General features: G+C 36.9%; 1 protein-coding gene across 1 annotated transcript; it reads right to left on the bottom strand.

Annotated features, from left to right (window-relative positions):
- Positions 1–58: 58 nt before the first annotated feature.
- On the bottom strand, positions 59–19,198 carry CEP20 (centrosomal protein 20). The gene is made up of 5 exons (XM_004471882.3): positions 19,117–19,198; positions 15,257–15,454; positions 13,406–13,490; positions 7,095–7,231; positions 59–1,803 (listed from the first exon to the last, which is right to left on the bottom strand). The coding sequence occupies exons 1-5, from the start codon at positions 19,142–19,144 to the stop codon at positions 1,727–1,729; spliced, it is 525 nt and encodes a 174-aa protein (XP_004471939.1). The 5' UTR covers positions 19,145–19,198; the 3' UTR covers positions 59–1,726.
- Between the last annotated feature and the right edge of the window lie 503 nt (positions 19,199–19,701).

The following is a 19,701-nucleotide window of genomic DNA, read 5'->3' as shown; positions in this document are numbered from 1 at the left end:
TCCTGATGTACATCTCTTGATGAACAGAACAGTGATACAAACACCCTTTGCACAAAGGTGAGTTGCTTAATTTTTTTTATTATTAAATAACACATTGAAAGTATGAAAGTTGCCTATGTACAAACAAGTTACAGAATAATGCATATAAAAGCACTACTGACTACATGTGACAATTCTGTTACATCCATTTTGATTTTTACATGAGTACCCAAAATTGTAAACTCCAGACTTTTTTCTTAATCTAGTCCAGTATGACTGCAATTTCTGAGGTAAACTTAAGTGTCCACTGCCAACATCTTTGCATATCAAACAAGTCCTCTGGGAAGAATTCAGGTATTTATGTTCCCACATACAATAGAATTCATAATTTTAGCCAGATCTACAGATTTCATTTAAAAGTGGAAATGGAACCTTACAGTACTCTCCATACATATGTATACATATATATATATATACACACATACACATATATAATTTTAGCTCACTAACAAGGCCTCTCAAAATCCTTTGACTTGTACGGTTTCAGGGGATATTTCAATAATTTCCTGCATTTAGATAAAAATTCTTGCTTAATCTGTAAGGACCAAACACTGACTAACATCACTAAATATACAATCAAAAGTTTCAATAATTATCAAAGACTGCAAAGAATCAACATCCTAAAGAGACTGTCAATATCACCAGTTAGAATCCTTACCACTCTTCCTTGTGGAAAACAGTTAAGCTGAAATTGTCAATATACAGGTACCCATGCAAAGTTTTATTCTGAATATGCCATACGACTTTTGCCAGTCAGGAGCGGTATGCTATAATACTCAGATGTTTTCAGTGAAATGAGTCTACAGATTCTACATTATAAAATCTTCTTCAATAAATATCCAAGTAGAGTTTTAGAGACAGCACTGTAAGAGCTCTTCCAATTTTCTAATCCAAGAATAAAAACTGATGTTTAATAAGACTTTCAGAGTCCAACTAACTAGGGGTTGGCCCTCTCATAAGTCGTCTTGTAATTGCACAACTGAAGGCCACGTGGAGGTTGAACAATGCTATCTTTAAAAAGGTACTTTCTGGTATTGTTCCCAAAGCCTGTCTCTTCATGCTTATTTTACATTCTTTATATAATAAAGTAAATTCTTTGTTTTACTCACAGCAAAAGCAAAAGAATTATTTTTCCCCTTTACCTTTTAATTAAATCTTCCAGTAGAAGCCAAATGGTCTAAGGAAAGAGGTACATTGTTAATGGTTTAAAAATTCAACTGTAGATAGCAATTCATATATTTAAACCTAATTATAAATGATTATTTGAGAAAACAGCTAGTTAAGAAAATCAAACTTTTCAAAATTAGTTTTTTTCTGGTTTTTGTGTTCTCTTATATGGTTTTTAAAACATGAATTTTCCTACAAATCCATGATTCCAACTCAAAGAAATTTAATTAATGTGCCATGTCAAAGTGCATATGGTTTTACAGACATGTATTTTTAAGAGGAATTAACAGAATATGAAAAATCCCTTTTATTCCTCAGAAATTTAAGGATCTTTAAAATATATCCTAAAAAAATACATTTTCTTCCAAGTCAAACCCAATAAGGTAAATGAGAGATAGATTTTATTCACAAATGCAGGAAAACATGAGCTTTGTGTTTTTGCATTTTTGTAACATTAACGCAATAAATAAATTACTTAATACATAAAATTTTAAGATTAAAGATGCCCAAAATATAAGTGTCATCTCTGTACTGCTTGAGAAACATGAAGATCTTCAATATTAGTATTTCTTCCCTTCCCCATTCCTAGGTGATCATCTGAAATTAACAAAAAGAAATGTTAATACTTATCCCAAGTCAGTATAGGCAGATGGACAGACATATATTTTAGGATATATATTTCAGGATAGTATATATTTAATATTGTATGAGTTCTTTAGATAGTTTAGGACAACAACAAAAAATCACTCTTTTTAACACTATTGAAGAAATCAGAAATGCTTAGTACAAGGATTCATTCTAATTATTCCAAAGTGTTTTTTGACTTTTTTTTTTAAGTTAATAGAATATACCCTGGGAGTAAATGCATGCACTGAAAATCTCTCTTGGGAAGCGATGTGACTCAACCAATTGGGCTCCCGTCTACCATACGGGAGGCCCTGGGTTCGCTTCCCAGGGCCTCCTTGTGAAGGCAAGCTGGCCCACGCCTGCAGAGAGCTGATGGCCCATGCTCACGGAGAGCTGACAGCCCGTGCCTGCGGAGAGCTGGTGCAGCAAGATGACGCAACAAAGGGAGTCGAGCAGACACAGAAGAATGCAGAGTGAATGGACACAGAGAGCAGGCAGCGAGCAAGCAGCAAGGGGGGGTAAATAAAAGAAATCTTTAAAAAAAAAAAAGAGGAAAGAAAAGAAAAAGAGAGAAAAATCTCTCATATCAGATGTAAGGAAAGGAATTCCCAAGAAAGGTCAAGGTGTTCAGTTAGCAATTGATGAACATCAGAGCTCTTTAATTAAAAACAAAACAAAACAAAAATCTTTCTTCAAATAAAAATAGCTCCCAACAGCACCCTCTTGTGGCAAGGAGAAAACTGGCACAATTTACATCTTCCTACCCAAATCTTAATAGCCATCCAAGAAATTGTAGAAAATGTTCTTAAGCCCAAAACAAACACAATAAAGCTCCATGAGAGTTCAGAGGAGCCTAGAGCCTGTGACCACCCACTGTGCTCCAGCAAGAGGCGAGGGGGGGGAAATGGACTTGGCCCAGTGGTTAGGGCGTCCGTCTACCACATGGGAGGTCCGCGGTTCAAACCCCGGGCCTCCTTGACCCGTGTGGAGCTGGCCCATGCGCAGTGCTGATGCGCGCAAGGAGTGCCCTGCCACGCAGGGGTGTCCCCCGCGTAGGGGAGCCCAACATGCAAGGAGTGTGCCGGTAAGGAGAGCCCCCCAGCGCGAAAGAAAGTGCAGCCTGCCCAGGAATGGCGCCGCCCACACTTCCCGTGCCGCTGACGACAACAGAAGTGGACAAAGAAACAAGACGCAGCAAACAGACACAGAGAACAGACAACCGGGGGGGATTAAATAAATAAATAAATCTTTAAAAAAAAAAAAAAAGAGGTGAGGGGGGGCCCAATTCTTTAGTTTCTTTCATCATGGTGAAAAAAAAGCTGAGGGAAGAAGTGTTCTAGATTAAAATAACCTTAAAGAAGCATAATGTGCAAATGCAACGCAAACGCAATGGACAAACTAGATTCCTGAGAACATACGAATCCCTCAGTTTTCTACTTTTTTGCAACCAAAAAAAGAAAAAAAATATTTATGATAATTTTGATGCAATTTTAGCACCAGAAACACTTACGAATTTTCTAATTCTAAAAAACAATTTGTGATGATGGTAAAGCAAAATTGTAAATGTAATTAATAATGCTTAAAAATGGTTAAAACGGGAAATTTTGTATTATATATGTTGTCACACACACACAAAGGCAATTTGGTGAAATACACTGTTTTATTAGTTTTATTAGTCCTTAGCAGCTGATAATCCCAAATGCTAAATGATGAAAATTAAAAACCTCACTCAATTTTAGTCAACTTGTGTTGAACAGACCAAAATTAACAATTCCCTTAGAACACAATGATTTTAGATTTTCTAGAAAAGTGTTGTTAAAAAAAATGAAATATATTTCCATGCACTTGATAGATGTGCAATAAAGTTGAGCTGATAATGATTTTCTCTATTATAAAAAATATGGTCTCATCTATAGCAAAAACTACTTTGCCTCCAACATTACAATTCAGTTTTACTGGCAGCACTGAGAAATTGGTCATCGTTTCAAAGGTAGGCATGTCTATATAAACCCTCTTCATTTTTTCTGCACTTTGAAAGCTTTGATGAGAGGAGGGCTTTCATCTTGGCATTCTTTGGACTTATTTTCAAATAAAAGAGAAATCCAATTTTAGTGTTTTAAATTTCATTTGGATGTGTTTGTATGAAGAGGTGTTATTTGAAAAATAATTATTTTAATATTTTGATAAACTCTTCAATGACGTCAAATAAGAGTTGTATGGTCTTCAGAGAGGAAGCTACAGCTTTCTGAGAAAGTAAATGGAACACTTAAGTGTGCTGCTGGAATGTAATGCCATTTTTGGCAGATAACTTTTCTCAACTCATTGCACAACGAGGTTACTATGGTGCCAAGAAAAATGCTGATGATCAAGAAAAATAATTTGCAAAATCACTGCAAATGATTTTAGTTCAGGGGTCATCCTTATCTCTGAGACTTCCATAGTGCTTTCCACAGAATAGGTATCCAAAGCTTTACTGAATTTCAGAATTTGACTCTCTGATGTCTCTGGCACTTTATATACAAAGGACCCAAAGTAACTAATGTACACTTTCTCTCTGTGTGTGGTGTAAGATTACCAATAGCTAATCAGTGACCTTCATCTCAGAGAGCAGGTAATTTCTTCAAGAACAGAACTCTGTTAAATATTTTAATTCTTAGATTGTAGAGTTTCTATTTGGGTTGATCATAAAGTTTTGGTAATGGATGGTGGTAATGATAGCACAAGATAACAAACATAATTAACAGCACTGAACCATATATGTGAATGTGGTTAAAAGGGGAAATTTTAGGTACTATGTTATTAGAATAAAAATTAAAAACAAAACAAAACATAGGACTATACAGGGAGCTCTATTGAAAACAATGGCCTATACTTAATAGTACAATTATAAAAATGTTCTTTCATGAACTGTAAAAAGTGCACCACATTTATGCAAGATAATAATAGGATGGTATATGGGAACTCTGTGTTTTACCATTTTTCTATAAACATACATTTCTTTAAAAAAAATCATTCTAATTAGTAGTTATTAGCCATAAATACTAAGGTGAGTAATTATAAAAAGTATACAAACCAGAAAAGTTATTTTTCAAAAGGTTATTTTTCCTCATGGGACTTATAATACCAATATCTCGGGCTGCTGTGTTAAAAAGTGTTAATGTGTACAATACCCACTGGTGACAAATGAAGAGAGAAAACAGTATTGTCCTGTAAGTACACAGTAAGTGGGTAAACAGATAATATAGTAAATACCTACTATGTTTTTAAATATGCATATGCTTTGATCCAGCAATTCTACTTCTAGGCGCCCATGGGAGAAAAATAGTTACATGTGTGGGCAAAGAAGCAATGTTACTTTGCAACAACGGAAAAGCAAAAAATTAAAAACATGTAAAAGTACATCAGGAAAGGCCATACTATGGAATACTACAATAAGTTAAGAATGAGGTAGAAGTAGATCTATACATATTGACACAGGAGTTACAAGGCACATTAAGTAAAAAAAAGCAAATTACAGGGTAATACATACATAACAGTGCATATCACTTAAAAATACATATATAACAGTGCATATCACTTAAATTCACCACACTGAGTACTGAAGGATACCCATCAAACTGCTAACAGGGGTGCTATGAAAGGGAGGAGAACTGGGGAGTCAGGGAGAGGCAGGGAAGGAAGAAGTTAAAGGGGATATTGCATTATACTATTTGAATTTTTTTAGAGATTTGTTCATGTACATATAGTGTTTTTTGTTTTTTTTTTAAGTACTTGCCAAATAGTAGGCATTCATGATAGTTCTTTATCAATTCCTGAAAAGGAAATTAGAAAAACTTCACTATGATCTTTAAATGGAAATGTGCACTGATTCCATCTAAGGTATAGCCTTAGATGAGTCATTTAACCTCTTAGTTTTGCTTTTTCCAACTGTTAAATAAATAGGTAAGAATGATTTCATTTCCAACTCAGAATTCTAAGATATAGGAGAATAACTACTAGTGAAGTCATAAATAACCCCAAAAGAGGTCCTCTTCATTCACAAATATTTCACTGCCAGTCCTTAAGAGACACAGGAAAATTTAACATGATCAATATTGGTCCTGGCAGTTTAGGAAAACTACAAAAGGCAATTCACATTTTAGATGTTTCCTAAAAATTTATTTCAAAATTCAAGATTTACATTTGCTCTGATAATCAGCTGAGGCCTACCTATGAAGAAGGTTCTTTTTTTTTTTTTAAAGATTTATTTTTATTCATTTCTCTCCCCTTCCAATGTCTGTCCTCTGTGTCCATTTGCTGTGTGTTCTTCTGTATCTGCTTGTATTCTTGTCAGTGGTACCCGGAATCGTGTCTCGTTTTGTTGTGTCATCTTGCTGCATCAGTTCTCCATGTGTGTGGTGCCATTCCTAGGCAGGCTGCAATTTTTTTTGTGCTGGCTGGCTCTCCCTACAGGGTGCACTCCTTGCGCATGGGGCTCCCCTACGCAGGGTCACCCCTGCGTGGCACGGTACTCCTTGCGCACATCAGCAACTGCATGTGGGCCAGCTCATCACACAGGTCAGGAGGCCCTGGGTTTGAACCTTGGACCTCCCATGTGGTAGGCAGAAGCCCTATCCGTTGGGCCAAATCTGCATCCCTGAAGGTCCTTTTTGAAGACAGTGCAACTCTCTCCCATACTCCCATTAAGCTATAAGCTATATAATTCAGACTACCAAACTGAGGGTCTGTTGCTGATGTAATCAACTGAAAGCTCAGTTAAAGAGTGAGCATTCTGGAATGTGGGCTATTCTCTTAAGAACTTGCTATCTGTAGATAACTACCACTCTTTAAAAAAAAAAGTATGCTGAAAATGTGAAGGACACAGATATACATGGCTCTATCTGTATTCAGTAATGTTGCTTTTCTTTATTTTTCAGTCTTGGGGTGGGGGTTGGTGGGGGGAGAACAACTGATGCGGTATGAGGATTTAAGCTGCTACAAAGGTGAAGATCAGGTTTTTCAATACTTCTGTACAGAAATTATATCTAAGAATTTTGCCCAGTCATTCTGCTCCACAACAATCTGCCCCCTCCACCCTGGTCCCAACATTGTCTTTCCAAAAAGCATTTTGTCTTTTGGAGGCTAACCCAGGCTAACTGTATTAGATATAAATGCAATTAAACTATGACTCAAAAGTTCAGGAAAAACTATTCCAAAGATTAAAATATATAGGAAGAATATATACTTGCTGACAGATAAATGATAAATCTCAGAAAACTCACCCATTTGTTTTCTTCCACTAGGTTGTCTGCCAGAATTTGGGTTTGGATAATGAAGTGAAGACCCTTTCAGAAATGCAGTTTGGATGCCATCCTTATTTCCATGCAAGAAATGAGCTAAAATTCCATATAAAAGAGGTCTATAGTAGGAAGAAAATAAAAAATCAATTAAATCTGCACAAATAGGAAAGCTTAAAACATGTATTCTTTAAAAGGTAGACTCTGACACCAAAATGGCCAAGTAATTCACTAGACTTTTAAAAGGGTGATAAATGGGAACCTTGTATTTTATGCATGATATTTTCTGTAAACCCACAACTTTTTAAGAAACAAAAAATCAAAGAGTTACATGATTATAATCCAAATTGCAAATTGCTCATGCCTTTTTAAATTTAAAAGTACCATGCAACCCCAATGACAATTTTAAAACCCAAAGAAAATATGCAAGCCTCATCAAAACCAAAACAATTTCAATCAATTCACAGAAGCTCATCTTTTAAACCCCAAAGTTCAGTATAATATTTCCCAGTACTTAACATTGTCTGATACACAATAGGTTTTCAAGAAATGCTTACTGAATTAGTAAATTCATACCCTAGGAAATAAGTTCTCATGTCCCTGGAGTCTGATCGCCTTGCTTTATGACTTTGGGCAAGTTTCTTTACTGCCCCAGTTTCTTTCTTTATTACTAAGGATAAACATAGTCCCTACCTCATATGGTTGCCATAGACTAAGAGTTAATAAATGTGAAGTATTCAGAACTGTGCCTGGCACATAGTATGTGGTATATAAATGTTACCTATACAAGGAATTGGGTGATAAAACTAATATTTAAAAAGCTACTTTATAGCTTAGAAAGCACTCTTGCCTCTTTTTTTATCCCCATATTGTGATACATAATCCTCATCCCCAATTTAACAAGAAAACCACAGTTCAAAGAGGATTTGCTGGAGATCTCGTAGATAGTAAGTAAATAAAATTTTACTTGAACCCAAGTCCCATGTTTTTCTTATACTGCACTGCCTCGATACATGTGTTAGTACCCTTGCACACTGCTTCACTGACAATAAAGAGAGGTATGGCACAAATGTTGACCTTTGTTTTCAGGCTCATAATTGAAAACCTAATTCAATGGATTTTTTGAGATATCTATCTACTTATTAGCTGGTGAGATGGTTGACAGTATGACACTCCCTTCAGAAGGTGGAACCTAATTGCCCTCTCCTCGAGTGTGGACTGAACTCACTTCTAACGAACAGAGTAAGTCGTGAGTTGCAGTGTGTGACTTCAGAGACTAGGTCATAGAAGGCACTGTGGTGGCTCCCTTCTTAAGCTCTCTCTCGGAGCACTCACTCTGGAAGAAGTCAGCTGCCATGTTGTGAGAACACTTAAGCTGTCCTACAGAGAGATGCACATGGTGAGGAATTAAGGTCTCATGTGAGGGAGCCCCCTGAAAGCAGAGCCTCCAGCCCCAGTCAAGCCTTCAGATGCCTGCAGCCCAGACTGGATTAGTGACTGCAACCTCAGGAGAGACTGAGTCAGAACCACCCAGCTGAGTCACTCCCAAATTTCTGACCATAGATAATAAATGTTTGTTGTTTTAAGCCAGAAGTTCTGGGGTGCTTTGTTATAGAGCAATAAATAATACTATTACATACCAAAGCAATTTTTCCATATACAAGGAAAATAGAAAAATAAGATGCCTCTCAACTCTTAGGAAAACACCATCTACAAATATAAAATAGACCTTTTTTTACTTTAAACCAATGTTTCCAAAGTAATAATTGACTCAAGAATATTTTCTAAATTTTTAATTTTTATTTCTAAAATTAACATAATAAAGTTTACCTAAGATTTTAAAATTTCAATAGTTAGATTTTTTTCATGTTAGAAAAAATATAGCTAGCACATTCTACCTGCAATTTCATGGATATTAAGGATTTTTTTAAAGTGATAATTTAAAGAAAAATATAGTCCCACAATAACATCAGCAATTCTCAAGCATAAAAGCTCTGAAAACTAGAATTTTCTTCGTAAATTTGGCACACACTCATTTGGTAGCACAGCTTGACCCAACATAAAGCTATTTATAGTTTGTAGACTTTATCCTCCTTTGTGGAAAAATTCTTAAGTGTCATTGAAAAATATTATTGTGATTATAGAACACTATTTAAACAATGAGTTATCACACTGCTCATCCTAAGTCACCCTTAGACTAATCCAAATCTTCTTCTCAGTGTTTTCAATTATATCAATTTTATACATTTCAAAAACTATCAAAATCTATGCTTTTTAAAGTGTTACCCACTTTTTGTGTTGAGCACTCAAACATTCAAAACACTGTTGATCACAGGGTATTCATGGAATTCTGCAGGATATGAATAATTATGCCAACAAAGGATTTTTTAAACAACTTTGGAAACCTGAGTTGGACAACGTTCAATGGCTCTCTTTATTGAAGGACTTCTCAGAGCCTTGCTATGCTAACGGACAGTGTGAATCTCCAAAGAGGGGATCTGGCACAGGGGCCTTACCACACTCATTTGGCCCAGTTTCCTTTTTCGGTGAGCATCTCACAAAACAAGCATTCCATGGATCACTCTCTGAGAGTATCTGATTCTCAACACTGCAGAAAATGTTCACTGCTATCTTTCCAGTGCCCACAACCATGCCTGGCATATAGCAGGCACGCAAATATTTTCAAGTGAATCAATGAGCACTGCCACATCTCTTACAACAGCAAAACACTGGAAACAACCTAAATGTTATTGAAAAATATATATATATGTCAATAATGGTAAATGAACACTTTATAGTTGTTTAAAACAATAAGGGAAGCCATGGTTATTCTAGGAAGGGATGGGAATAGGCTAGGTGACCTTCAAAGATACCACTAACATCTACGTATTTAAAAAATCTGCGGTACAACATAACATTCCAATTCTGAGAACTTGGAACATAGATGCTGTTATAGCACTCTGTACTTTTTGGTATGTCCGAAATACCTCATAAGTATGAAAAATCAAGAAAAATGAAGAGCTATTTTGGCTGGCCTGAAAGACAAGATGCAGAAGACGATGTAGTATACAATCCCTTATATATGTGGAAGAAAAACAAATTTACAGACTTTAAGTATATGGTATATGTTTAAAGAATGCAAGAGAAAACGTTAATAGTTATCTTTGGGGAATCAGATTAGGCTGCAGTAGTAGGTGGGGGGCACAGTGATTTTCACTCTTCTACATATACTCTTCTGTGCTATCTATATTTTTTATAATGAACATTACTATTTTCACTAAAATTTTTTAAAAATTTCACTACTCTACTCAAACAAGATTTAACCTATTTCAGCCACTGTTTTTCCCCTAGGAGTTCATGGCATTTCATGTTGGTATTTAAACAGAGATGTGTAAACAAGCAGTCAGCTTGATACAATCATTCATCATCTTATGCTTACAAAACCCTTATTAGAGCCCAGATCATAAACTACCCAGCCCAGAGGAGAAAGAGTCTAGATACTTAGTGTATACTAAAATTAAAATACTATTTCAGGGAAGCGGACTTGGCCCAGTGGTTAGGGCGTCTGTCTACCACATGGGGGGTCCACGGTTCAAACCCCAGGCCTTCCTGACCCGTGTGGAACTGGCCCACGTGCAAAGCTGATGTGCGCAAGGAGTGCCCTACCACACAGGGGTGTCCCTGTGTAGGGGAGCCCCATGCGCAAGGAGTGTGCCCCATAAAGAGAGCCACCCAGCATGAAAGAAAGTGCAGCCTGCCCAGGAATGGCGCCGCACACACGGAGAGCTGACACAACAAGATGCTGCAACAAAAAGAAACACAGATTCCCAAGCCACAGACAACAACAGAGGCGGACAAAGAAGAACACACAGCAAATAGACACAGAGAACAGACAACTGGGGGTGGGGAGGAAGGGGAGAGAAATAAAATAAAGAAATCTTTAAAATACTATTTTAAAACAGTTACTTTACTAGTTAAAAGTATAGGGCTATAACTAGGTTCTATTAGTGCCCCAAAGTACACTTTTTAAAAGCAAATTTTTGCTCTAAAATGTAGTGTAATGGCAATTAATTAATTTCCTTTTTAGTCAACTTAGTATGCTATTAAAGGCCTCTGCAGGCATTTAATATTAACATAAAGAATTTAGAAACCAATGGAACTAAGAAATGTTTTCTTCTCTCTTTACCAAAATCACCCAGATTTTATACAGATGACAAATTTTCTTGGTAACTGAAATTTAACTCAACTGGCATTTATTGGCCAAATATATATCTAAAAAGCATTTAAAAATTTCATAGAATCCTTGTTCTTAAAGATTCCTCTCTGGTGGAAAGGCAAACAAACTATAAGGAATAATGAAACACATGTAATAAAAGTATAAACCAATCTTAAAGAAATACAGAAAAAAAGTTAATTCCAACTTTAAGGGAGAAGGAAGGGGAAGAGAAAAATGTTATAAAGGAGATAATGTCTGAACAGGGCCAATAAGGATGAACGATACTCCAATAAGAATAAGCTGGTGAAGGTAGTGATCTAAGGCTTCCAGGCAAAAGGAGGCATTAATGCAAAAGCCAAGAAGCATATATGTGCAAGATGTCTCCAGGGTACAATGAGCAATCATCAGTGTGGGAAATATAATTAGAAAGAGGGGCAGAAAAAGTAAGAGGCCAAAAACACTCTCTTAAAGAATCTGGACTTCATGTGTACACAATGGAAAGTTGTCGTGTATTTTTAATAAGTAATGACTATCTTTAAGAAAGTCAATACTTAGCAGTGTTAAGACCTACATTGGAAAAGAAAGCAGCTGGAGAAAAGGAAACTAGTCAGAGGATTCCTGAACAGTATAGTTCAGGGAAGCGAGAAGACACAGGAGATACTGCAGAAGCAAAATTAATGGAACTTGCAAATTGATGCATGAAGAATTGAGAAAGAGCTAAAAATTTCGACAAGACTCTGAGTTTGTGGAACTTACAAGAAGGGTTGAGGAGATAAAAATAATGAATTTGATTTCTGGATACAATGAGTTTGTGATGCCAACAGAAATCTGAGCCCTTAACTCAGGAGATCTGTCAGATTCATCATGGAGGCATCATTAAGACTCAAGAGTACTTAGAAAAGGAAGAAGTAAAAAAGAGGAAAAGGAGGCTGAGGACAAAACCTGAGGGCAGGGCCACAGATTAAAGGAACCCTAATGGAGCCAATGAAAGAGACTGAGAACAGCATTAGGATGAGAGGAAAACCAAGACAGATAAAGGATCATAAAGGCCAAATGATGATAAAAGCTTAAAGAAGGAGTGGTCAATATTACAAAATGCCGCCGAAACAAGTAAAACTGGGTTTCTCAAATTGGAAATACACACACACATATATATATATATATACACACACATATATATATCTCCAATCTTGGTACTAGGGGGCCTGGTAAAAAGTACAAGATAAACATGGCATATGATCCTGGGACATTTAATTTTACACAAAAATTTACAGGGGAGTTAAATTTACCTACTACGTAATTTAAAACATTTTTATGGTAAAAACAAATACAATTATACCATAAACTAGAATGAAAAAAATTCAATGAAATTTTGGAAAAAGAAAACAAGACTTCAAGGAAATTTCTTGCTAGGGGAAGGCTGCTTTCAAGTATGTTCCCAGACTTCCTAGTTTATTATTTTGCCATTCAGTGATCCTCTGGGAAAAGCTAAGAAATAATGAAGTAGGAAAATAACTAAGACACTACTACAAGGTGGTCACCTCCTTTATAAGAGCAGAGTTTCTGAATAAATGATGAGGGAGAATTTAAATTATAGAAAGGGTAAAACAGAATAATAAAATGAAAGCAAAGTGCTGATTTTTAGAAAATCTGATGGTAAAAAGCAGTTCAAGTAGTAACTTGGGGATGAGAATTGATAGGTTTTCTTAGGAGAGGGAAGATCTGAATCCCAAATCCTAAATTGAAGTGAAAGAAGCATGGTAAAAGAAGAATTAAATATGAGGAAGGAAATAACTGATAGCGCCAAGCCTCAGAAGAAGAAAAGGGATGAATCAAAAAGCCGACAGGGGTTACCCTTGGAAAGAAGTAGAAATGGTTAGTCCTCTGAAGCCACAGGAATTTTGGCTCCAAGGAGCAGACACCTTATCTGTCTTGTTCACTGCTATACACCTTGGATTTGTACAGTGCTTGAAGCATACTGACCGAATAAATACCTGCTGAAATAAACTGAAATAAAACCAATAGTAAGCAATTATGACTCCAATATCTGAAAACTTATTTTAAAAAAAAAACTTCTTACATTGTATTATCCTTTGATTCTTCAAATGCATTTAGTTCACGGATGAGAAATCGTCTGTCCAATGGGACAACAGGTTGACCAGATTCTGGGGAAAAAATTCATGAAAATACTGAATCTTATTATTAATCAAAAAAACCAAATATGATTCTGATAAGAACCATGCTTACCAGGAATATATATTTTTCAGATTTTGGAAGAATAGTGCAAACCAAAACAGATCCAACTGCATACAATTTTATGATTCTTAAAATACGTATTTTGATAAATACATAAAAATACAGTGCAAAACACATTTTTAAAATTCCTTAATTTTTGGTTGGGAAAATACTGTTCCTACTCTACAATACTAGATATCAGAAGTCTGTTTTCTAAAAAGCTAGTAAATTAAACACCTGACAGTACCAATAACTTATTTTTGAGAATAAGTCATAGCAATAATTCTAAAAGTAAAATTAAACTTAATATGAAATAGTACTGGCAAAGAACTATGCTGGTGGGAAAACAAAATAGTACAGCTACTTTAAAAAACAGTTGAGCAGTTTCTAACAAAGGTAAGCAAACACTTAACATATAAGCCAGCAATCCCACACTCAGCTATTTACCCAAGAGAAATGAAAACTTACGTTCACATAAAAATTTGTACCTGAATGTTTATGGTGGCTTAACTCATAATTGTCAAAAGCTAGAAAAAACCTAAATGTCCACCAATGGATAAGTAAACAAACTGGTACAGCCATATAATGGAATGCTGTTCAAAGGGGAAAAACATGCCTGAGTCTTTTTATGAGTGTTAATGGTAGTGCACAGCCATCTATAACAGAGATAAGTGGAGATGTTGATATCAAAGATCCTTAAACAAATAAAATCATTAGTCTTTAGTCAGTTATATTATATGCTTATATTAAGTAACAGATCTGAAATGGAAGGTTCTAGCTTCACAAAGAATGCATTCTTGCTTCCAAAATCTACTTCGAATCCTTTTTTTTTTTGATGAGGCACACCTCCTTGCTGAGGTGTACCTCCAAGGCATGTAACAGGCATAGGAGGATAGGGAATTAAACCAGGGAATTAAAGGATGTACCTGCACAGTGCTTTTGGTCATCCCTCACAAACTCATTCCTCTCCCTATTCCAGAGGTAACCACTCTCTCGACTACTGTGTACCCTTTTGGGAGGGAAGATATTTTAAAAGTTGGCAAAAGATAATAATGATAATAGAATAAGCCCCCATCTCACTACCCAAATTAATAACTGTTAAACTGCAAGAAAATATTACTTTTTTTAAACTTTCTTCTAAAGAAATAAAATTTAAAAGATAAAGTGAATTTCTCTTATCTGCCCACCCCCTTTCTCCAAAATGATTTCTCTCCCTCACGTGAGGGTGTGAGTTTGGAGTTTACCCCTCTAGCCTATTTAAATCCTTGCTTTTACAGATACATGTGTATATCCCTAACCAATACATAGTACTAATATTCTGAGTCTCTATCTTCAATGTTCTGTTTTTTTTTAAAAAAAGAATCTATATATTTAATATATATGTGTGTACTTTTAAAGAATATCCATAGATGACTAAAAGCAAACAGGACAAAATGTCATCAATTCTTTTTTCTCATTATCAAAAATCATGATGCTTTTTCCAAGTATTCACTAGTTATTGCTCTTCCCCTATAGAATCATAAGCCTCATAAAAACCTGTTCAAGCTACAGAAGAAGCCTATGTAATTTTTATGTCCCAGTCACTCAGATGACACTATTTGGTAATGGAATTAGACTTCTAGACTGAACACTTTCTGAGAATTGGGAGAAGGGGAGAAGTAGATTTTGACTCAGGTGATTAACAATAACCACTTACCAGCTATGAGGACAGATGCTGTATACTTATATTTGTTGAATTCCAAATACTCCCGAATCAATTCATTAATTAGAAGGTTTTCATGAGACAATGGTGGTCGGGGTTCACTTTCATCATCTAGGGCACTGAAAACTTCAGCTCGGATCCTTGCCTTTAAATGCCCGAGTACACCCTTTTTTTCCAAGGTGTCTTTTAAAACTGTTGAATGTAAAATACTAAAATATTAATGCTTCAATTATAGAAGAAACCCTTGTCATTCTTAAGTATACTCTAAAGATAAATACATTAAAGGTAAATGGCGTAAGAGCAGCTTTCAGCTTAACATTGAGACAATTAACACATTAGTTACCACAAGCCTTGTGGTAATAAAAAATTAAGTTCCCAAATTGCAATGATTCGCTATTTTAATATATTTGAGCAAATTCAAGTACATCCCTATAACATCAGCACTGTCAGGGGTTACTGTCTAATATGCTCCCTTCAGTGTAGGGGAAAAAATGGAATAGAATTACAGGTGGCATACTGGAACCTGAACTTGATCCATAGTCCCTCATATGTTCTCAAAAGTGTTTGTAACTGCAAAGTTGTGTGTGTCACTAATAACCTCTGATTAGTTTAGAAAGAAAACAACTGATTAAATAAAACAAGTATACTCCGTAAAAGGAAAGAATGTTATAAGATCTTTTGTATATTAAAACCTTGGCTATCCAGAGAGAATAGACCATTTTATAAATTTTTTTTAATAAAGGCAATTATTAGTTATACTTTAAAACAGCATGATTTTGAAATTTTATCTAAGCTTCGTTAAGAAATCTAAAATGAAACTTTATCACTGCCTTTTAAAAATTTTATTTTACCTTTTTTATGTGTTTTTTTTTTTTTCTAATGCCCTTTTTTCTGTCCCAGGATTCCATCCAGGAAACCACATTAAATTTAGGTGTCATGTTTCTTTTATCACCACCATCTTAAGGAGTCGGGAATATATATACTGAATGTAATATAACTTTTACATTATGGTCATCATTAAAAATAGCAGCAGTAGTGATATCACATTTAGTTAAAAATGCTAGTATGGATAGTGAGGACCATGAGACTAAATTGGTTCTAACCCTTGCAGTAGTCCAGAACATGCTTTTTTCAATAGTCCTAATGGTTCAATGACTTAACTCCAAAGAATTGACACACCTGACCCACAGTGACTGGAACATAGCAAAAAACTCAATAAATGTTACCTAGGAGCATTCTAATATAGCGCAGTATACTACTGATAAATGTAGCTTAACACTGTACTATACCCTGCCAAAGATACCAAATAAGTACTCCACAATAATAAAAATTCGTAAAGGGAGCCCCTGGGATCTTATCTATGTAGGCATGGATATATACAATTTTTTAAAGCCTTGATAACAGAAACAAAATATCCTGTAACATATACTTAAAGTGTTACAATGTAGACAAGACTTTTTGCCTTTTTTTCTTTCCACATGTTTTTAAATCACCCCTCAACCTTTTTGCAGGTATGTAAGAACAGCTATCAATCCTACTTCGTAACAGGCCCATAAAAGCAAAGTACAGACTTATCATACCCTCAGGATCACAACTAAAGCCCTGTTCTCTAATTCCATCTCTGGAAATTAGATGGAGAGATTGTTTTAATTGGCAAAGATCCTGTCGAAATTACTTTGTATTGCATACAGCACATCCTCAATCTCAGCAGAGATAGAGAGAATAAATGGAGCTAGAGTCAGGAAACCTCACGTCTCATCCTCCTCAGTTGCCCTCCTAAACAATGAATTCTACCTTCTAGAGACAGAACCAAGTGGAGTGAAAAATGTGAAAATGCTTAAAAAAGACAGAAGCCTATAAAATCTAAGATGATTGGTTGGCAAACAAATTTTCAGTGGGTTTCTCCTGGACACAAATACATTCAGAACTGGGGAATACAGAATAAATACAAAGGGCTCTCTATGTCTGTGAAGGGTGCACCTCATTTCCCCAGAAGTTACGCTTTCATCTGTGGTTCCATATCATTTTGCTCTTCCCTCTATTAATGTGCTTAAAACTCTGTACCATAACTTCTTCAGAAAGAGGTTCTTAACCTGGTTTATATCCACAGAAGATCTTTAAACCCTTTGAAATCACATGCTGTATTTAAATGTGAAGTGTGTCCTGGAGGGAGAGAGTCCATAGCTTCATTTGAAGTCTGTTCATATGGGCACATTACTTTTTAAAAAAATACTTTTCACCAGTCCAGTGCCCCAAATATATACGTACATCAATGGCTAGTGAATCACATTCTCAAAAAGTCCAACCTTCCCCAAATATATTTAAAAATTATCAGTTTAGATCCTGAATTCCCTGAAAACTAGAACTGGTTTTCTTCACTGGGCAGCCATATAGCTCAGTGGTTAAGACCCAAAACTCTGACCCATCATCTCTAGGTTGCCAGACTCTGCCTCTTACTAGCTAAATAACTGTGGACCAACTATTTCACCTCTCAGAACCTTAGTTCCCCAAGAGTCTATGAAATAGACATAGTGAACTATCTACCTCATAGGGTTATTACAAGAAAACAGATAATGTGTGTCAGCACGATGCATGCCATATAAGCACTCAGTCAGACAACTATAATTATATTACTATCCTGGACAGCTGCTTCAAAGATAACTGTACAAATGTTATCAGCTTAAAGACTCGCACATAACTACTTGGAAGAACTTTTCCCATCACACAGGAGAAGACTGCTGGAGCTACACTTTCCACCTCCAGTTTCTCCTGATGGAAAGGCAGAACCTATGTCACAAATGGCTTAGCATTGTACCTAACACCAAAAATGGTTGTGAGTATTGTACTCATCATCACCATAATCATAATCATCACCCCCACCCTTAATTCTTGTTTTTTTCAAATTAATTCCCCAAACTTGGGGCCTGGTATGGTACCCTGATTAAAGCAGGAAGAAGCTAAGTAAACGTTTCAAGATACCACAGTGGTGCCAAAATCTTTCACCAGAGCAGCTAGGGTGATAGAAGTAACCAGAGCCTGCAAATGCTCTGGAATCCCTCTACTGCATCACTCTCTATCTAAACCAGTGGTTCTCGAGGTGGGGGAGATTTTGCCCAAACCTACCCCGCCAGGGGGCATTTGCTGTCGCAATTTGAGGGGGTAAGGTTACTGGCATCTAGTGGGCAGAGGCCAAGGATGCTACTAACGGTCCCATAATGCACAGAACATACTCCCACAAAAGAGAATTACCCTGCACAAAGTGTCAAGTGAGTTGAGACACCCTGATCTAAACCATCACCCTTTTTTCTTCCCTTTGCAGCAATGATGGTTGTTGCCCCATTAGACCACAAGCTCCCTGAGGACCTCGTCTGACTTTCTCACCGCCGTACGCCTAGCTCCCAGCGCAGGGTCCGGCCCAGACAAGCTGGGTAGGCTTGCCAGATTCAGCCGATAAAAATACAGGACGCTTAGTTAAAACTAAATTTCAGATAAACAAGAATAATTATTTAGAATTTTATCTGGCAAACTTAGGTCGGGGGTTCCCAGGCGGGGTCAGGGAGATGCGCCAGTAGCCCAAAGTCCGGACTGTAGACCGCTCGAGTTCCTGCATATTCTACGACAACTCCTCTACCTCAAAGCCTGTTTCAATATTGTCCCCGTGCAACCACTAACCGCTCACAGGGCCCCCCGCCGCGGCCGCCACACCAGCTGGATGCTGCTTAGGTCCTGACACCTCAAACGACCCCCAGGATGGCCAAAAGATTTGTGTACCGCGCGTTTTCCCTCCGTCCCACCCTTTTTACAGGCTGAAGGCCAATAATTCCAACCCGGCAAACCCCCCGCCTCGGACCCACCAGCTTTCAACTCAGTGACAGTCGCCATTTTCCAACGGCCGGTGGGGTCGCGCCCCGCGCGTGCGCACGCGCAGCTCCACCCCTCTCCGTGGTCTGTAGCCAATAGGCACATAACTCTCCCCGCCTCGCCCAGCCCCCGCCCCTCTCAACTAACAGTCTCCATAATTGGGTGAATGGGGAAATGGCCAAGACAGACTTCACCAATTAGCGGGCTCTGTGGGCGGGTCCTGTTGAAAGGGCAAGGAGGAAGCGTGAGGACTGAGACAGTTTTGAGCCTTTACCTGTGGGTGCTGCTGTTACCTTTGTGTGTAGCATTAATTAGCCTTCATAATCTGCCAGCTGCTTATCCCAGCAGCCTCAGGGACTAATTGCAAATAGTTCCTATTTATTAAGCTAGTGAGACTCAAACTTGAGCATGCATCAGAATCACCTGAAGGACTTGGTAAAACACGTAGCTGGGCCCCACCTGGGAGAAAATATTTGGTAACTGTCTTCTGATAGGGGCTTAATATCCAGCATATATAAAGAAATCCTACATCTCGAAAATTTGAAAGACAACCCATTTTAAAAATGGGCAAGCGATTT

The sequence above is a fragment of the Dasypus novemcinctus genome, chromosome 23 (genome assembly GCF_030445035.2).
Source record: "Dasypus novemcinctus isolate mDasNov1 chromosome 23, mDasNov1.1.hap2, whole genome shotgun sequence".
Taxonomy (NCBI): domain Eukaryota; kingdom Metazoa; phylum Chordata; class Mammalia; order Cingulata; family Dasypodidae; genus Dasypus; species Dasypus novemcinctus.
The sequence above is the reverse complement of the archived record's forward strand: the minus strand, read 5'-3'. Positions and strand labels throughout refer to the sequence as shown.

Bases quoted from the DNA above. Each gene is read 5' to 3' on its own strand.
- CEP20 (XM_004471882.3), bottom strand. From the start codon at position 19,144: ATGGCGACTGTCACTGAGTTGAAAGCTG. The intron at 15,455-19,116 runs GTGGGTCCGAGG...TACATTCAACAG, and splicing joins TGTCACTGAGTTGAAAGCTG to TTTTAAAAGACACCTTGGAA. The intron at 1,804-7,094 runs GTGAGTTTTCTG...TGTTAATTTCAG, and splicing joins TAGTGGAAGAAAACAAATGG to ATGATCACCTAGGAATGGGG.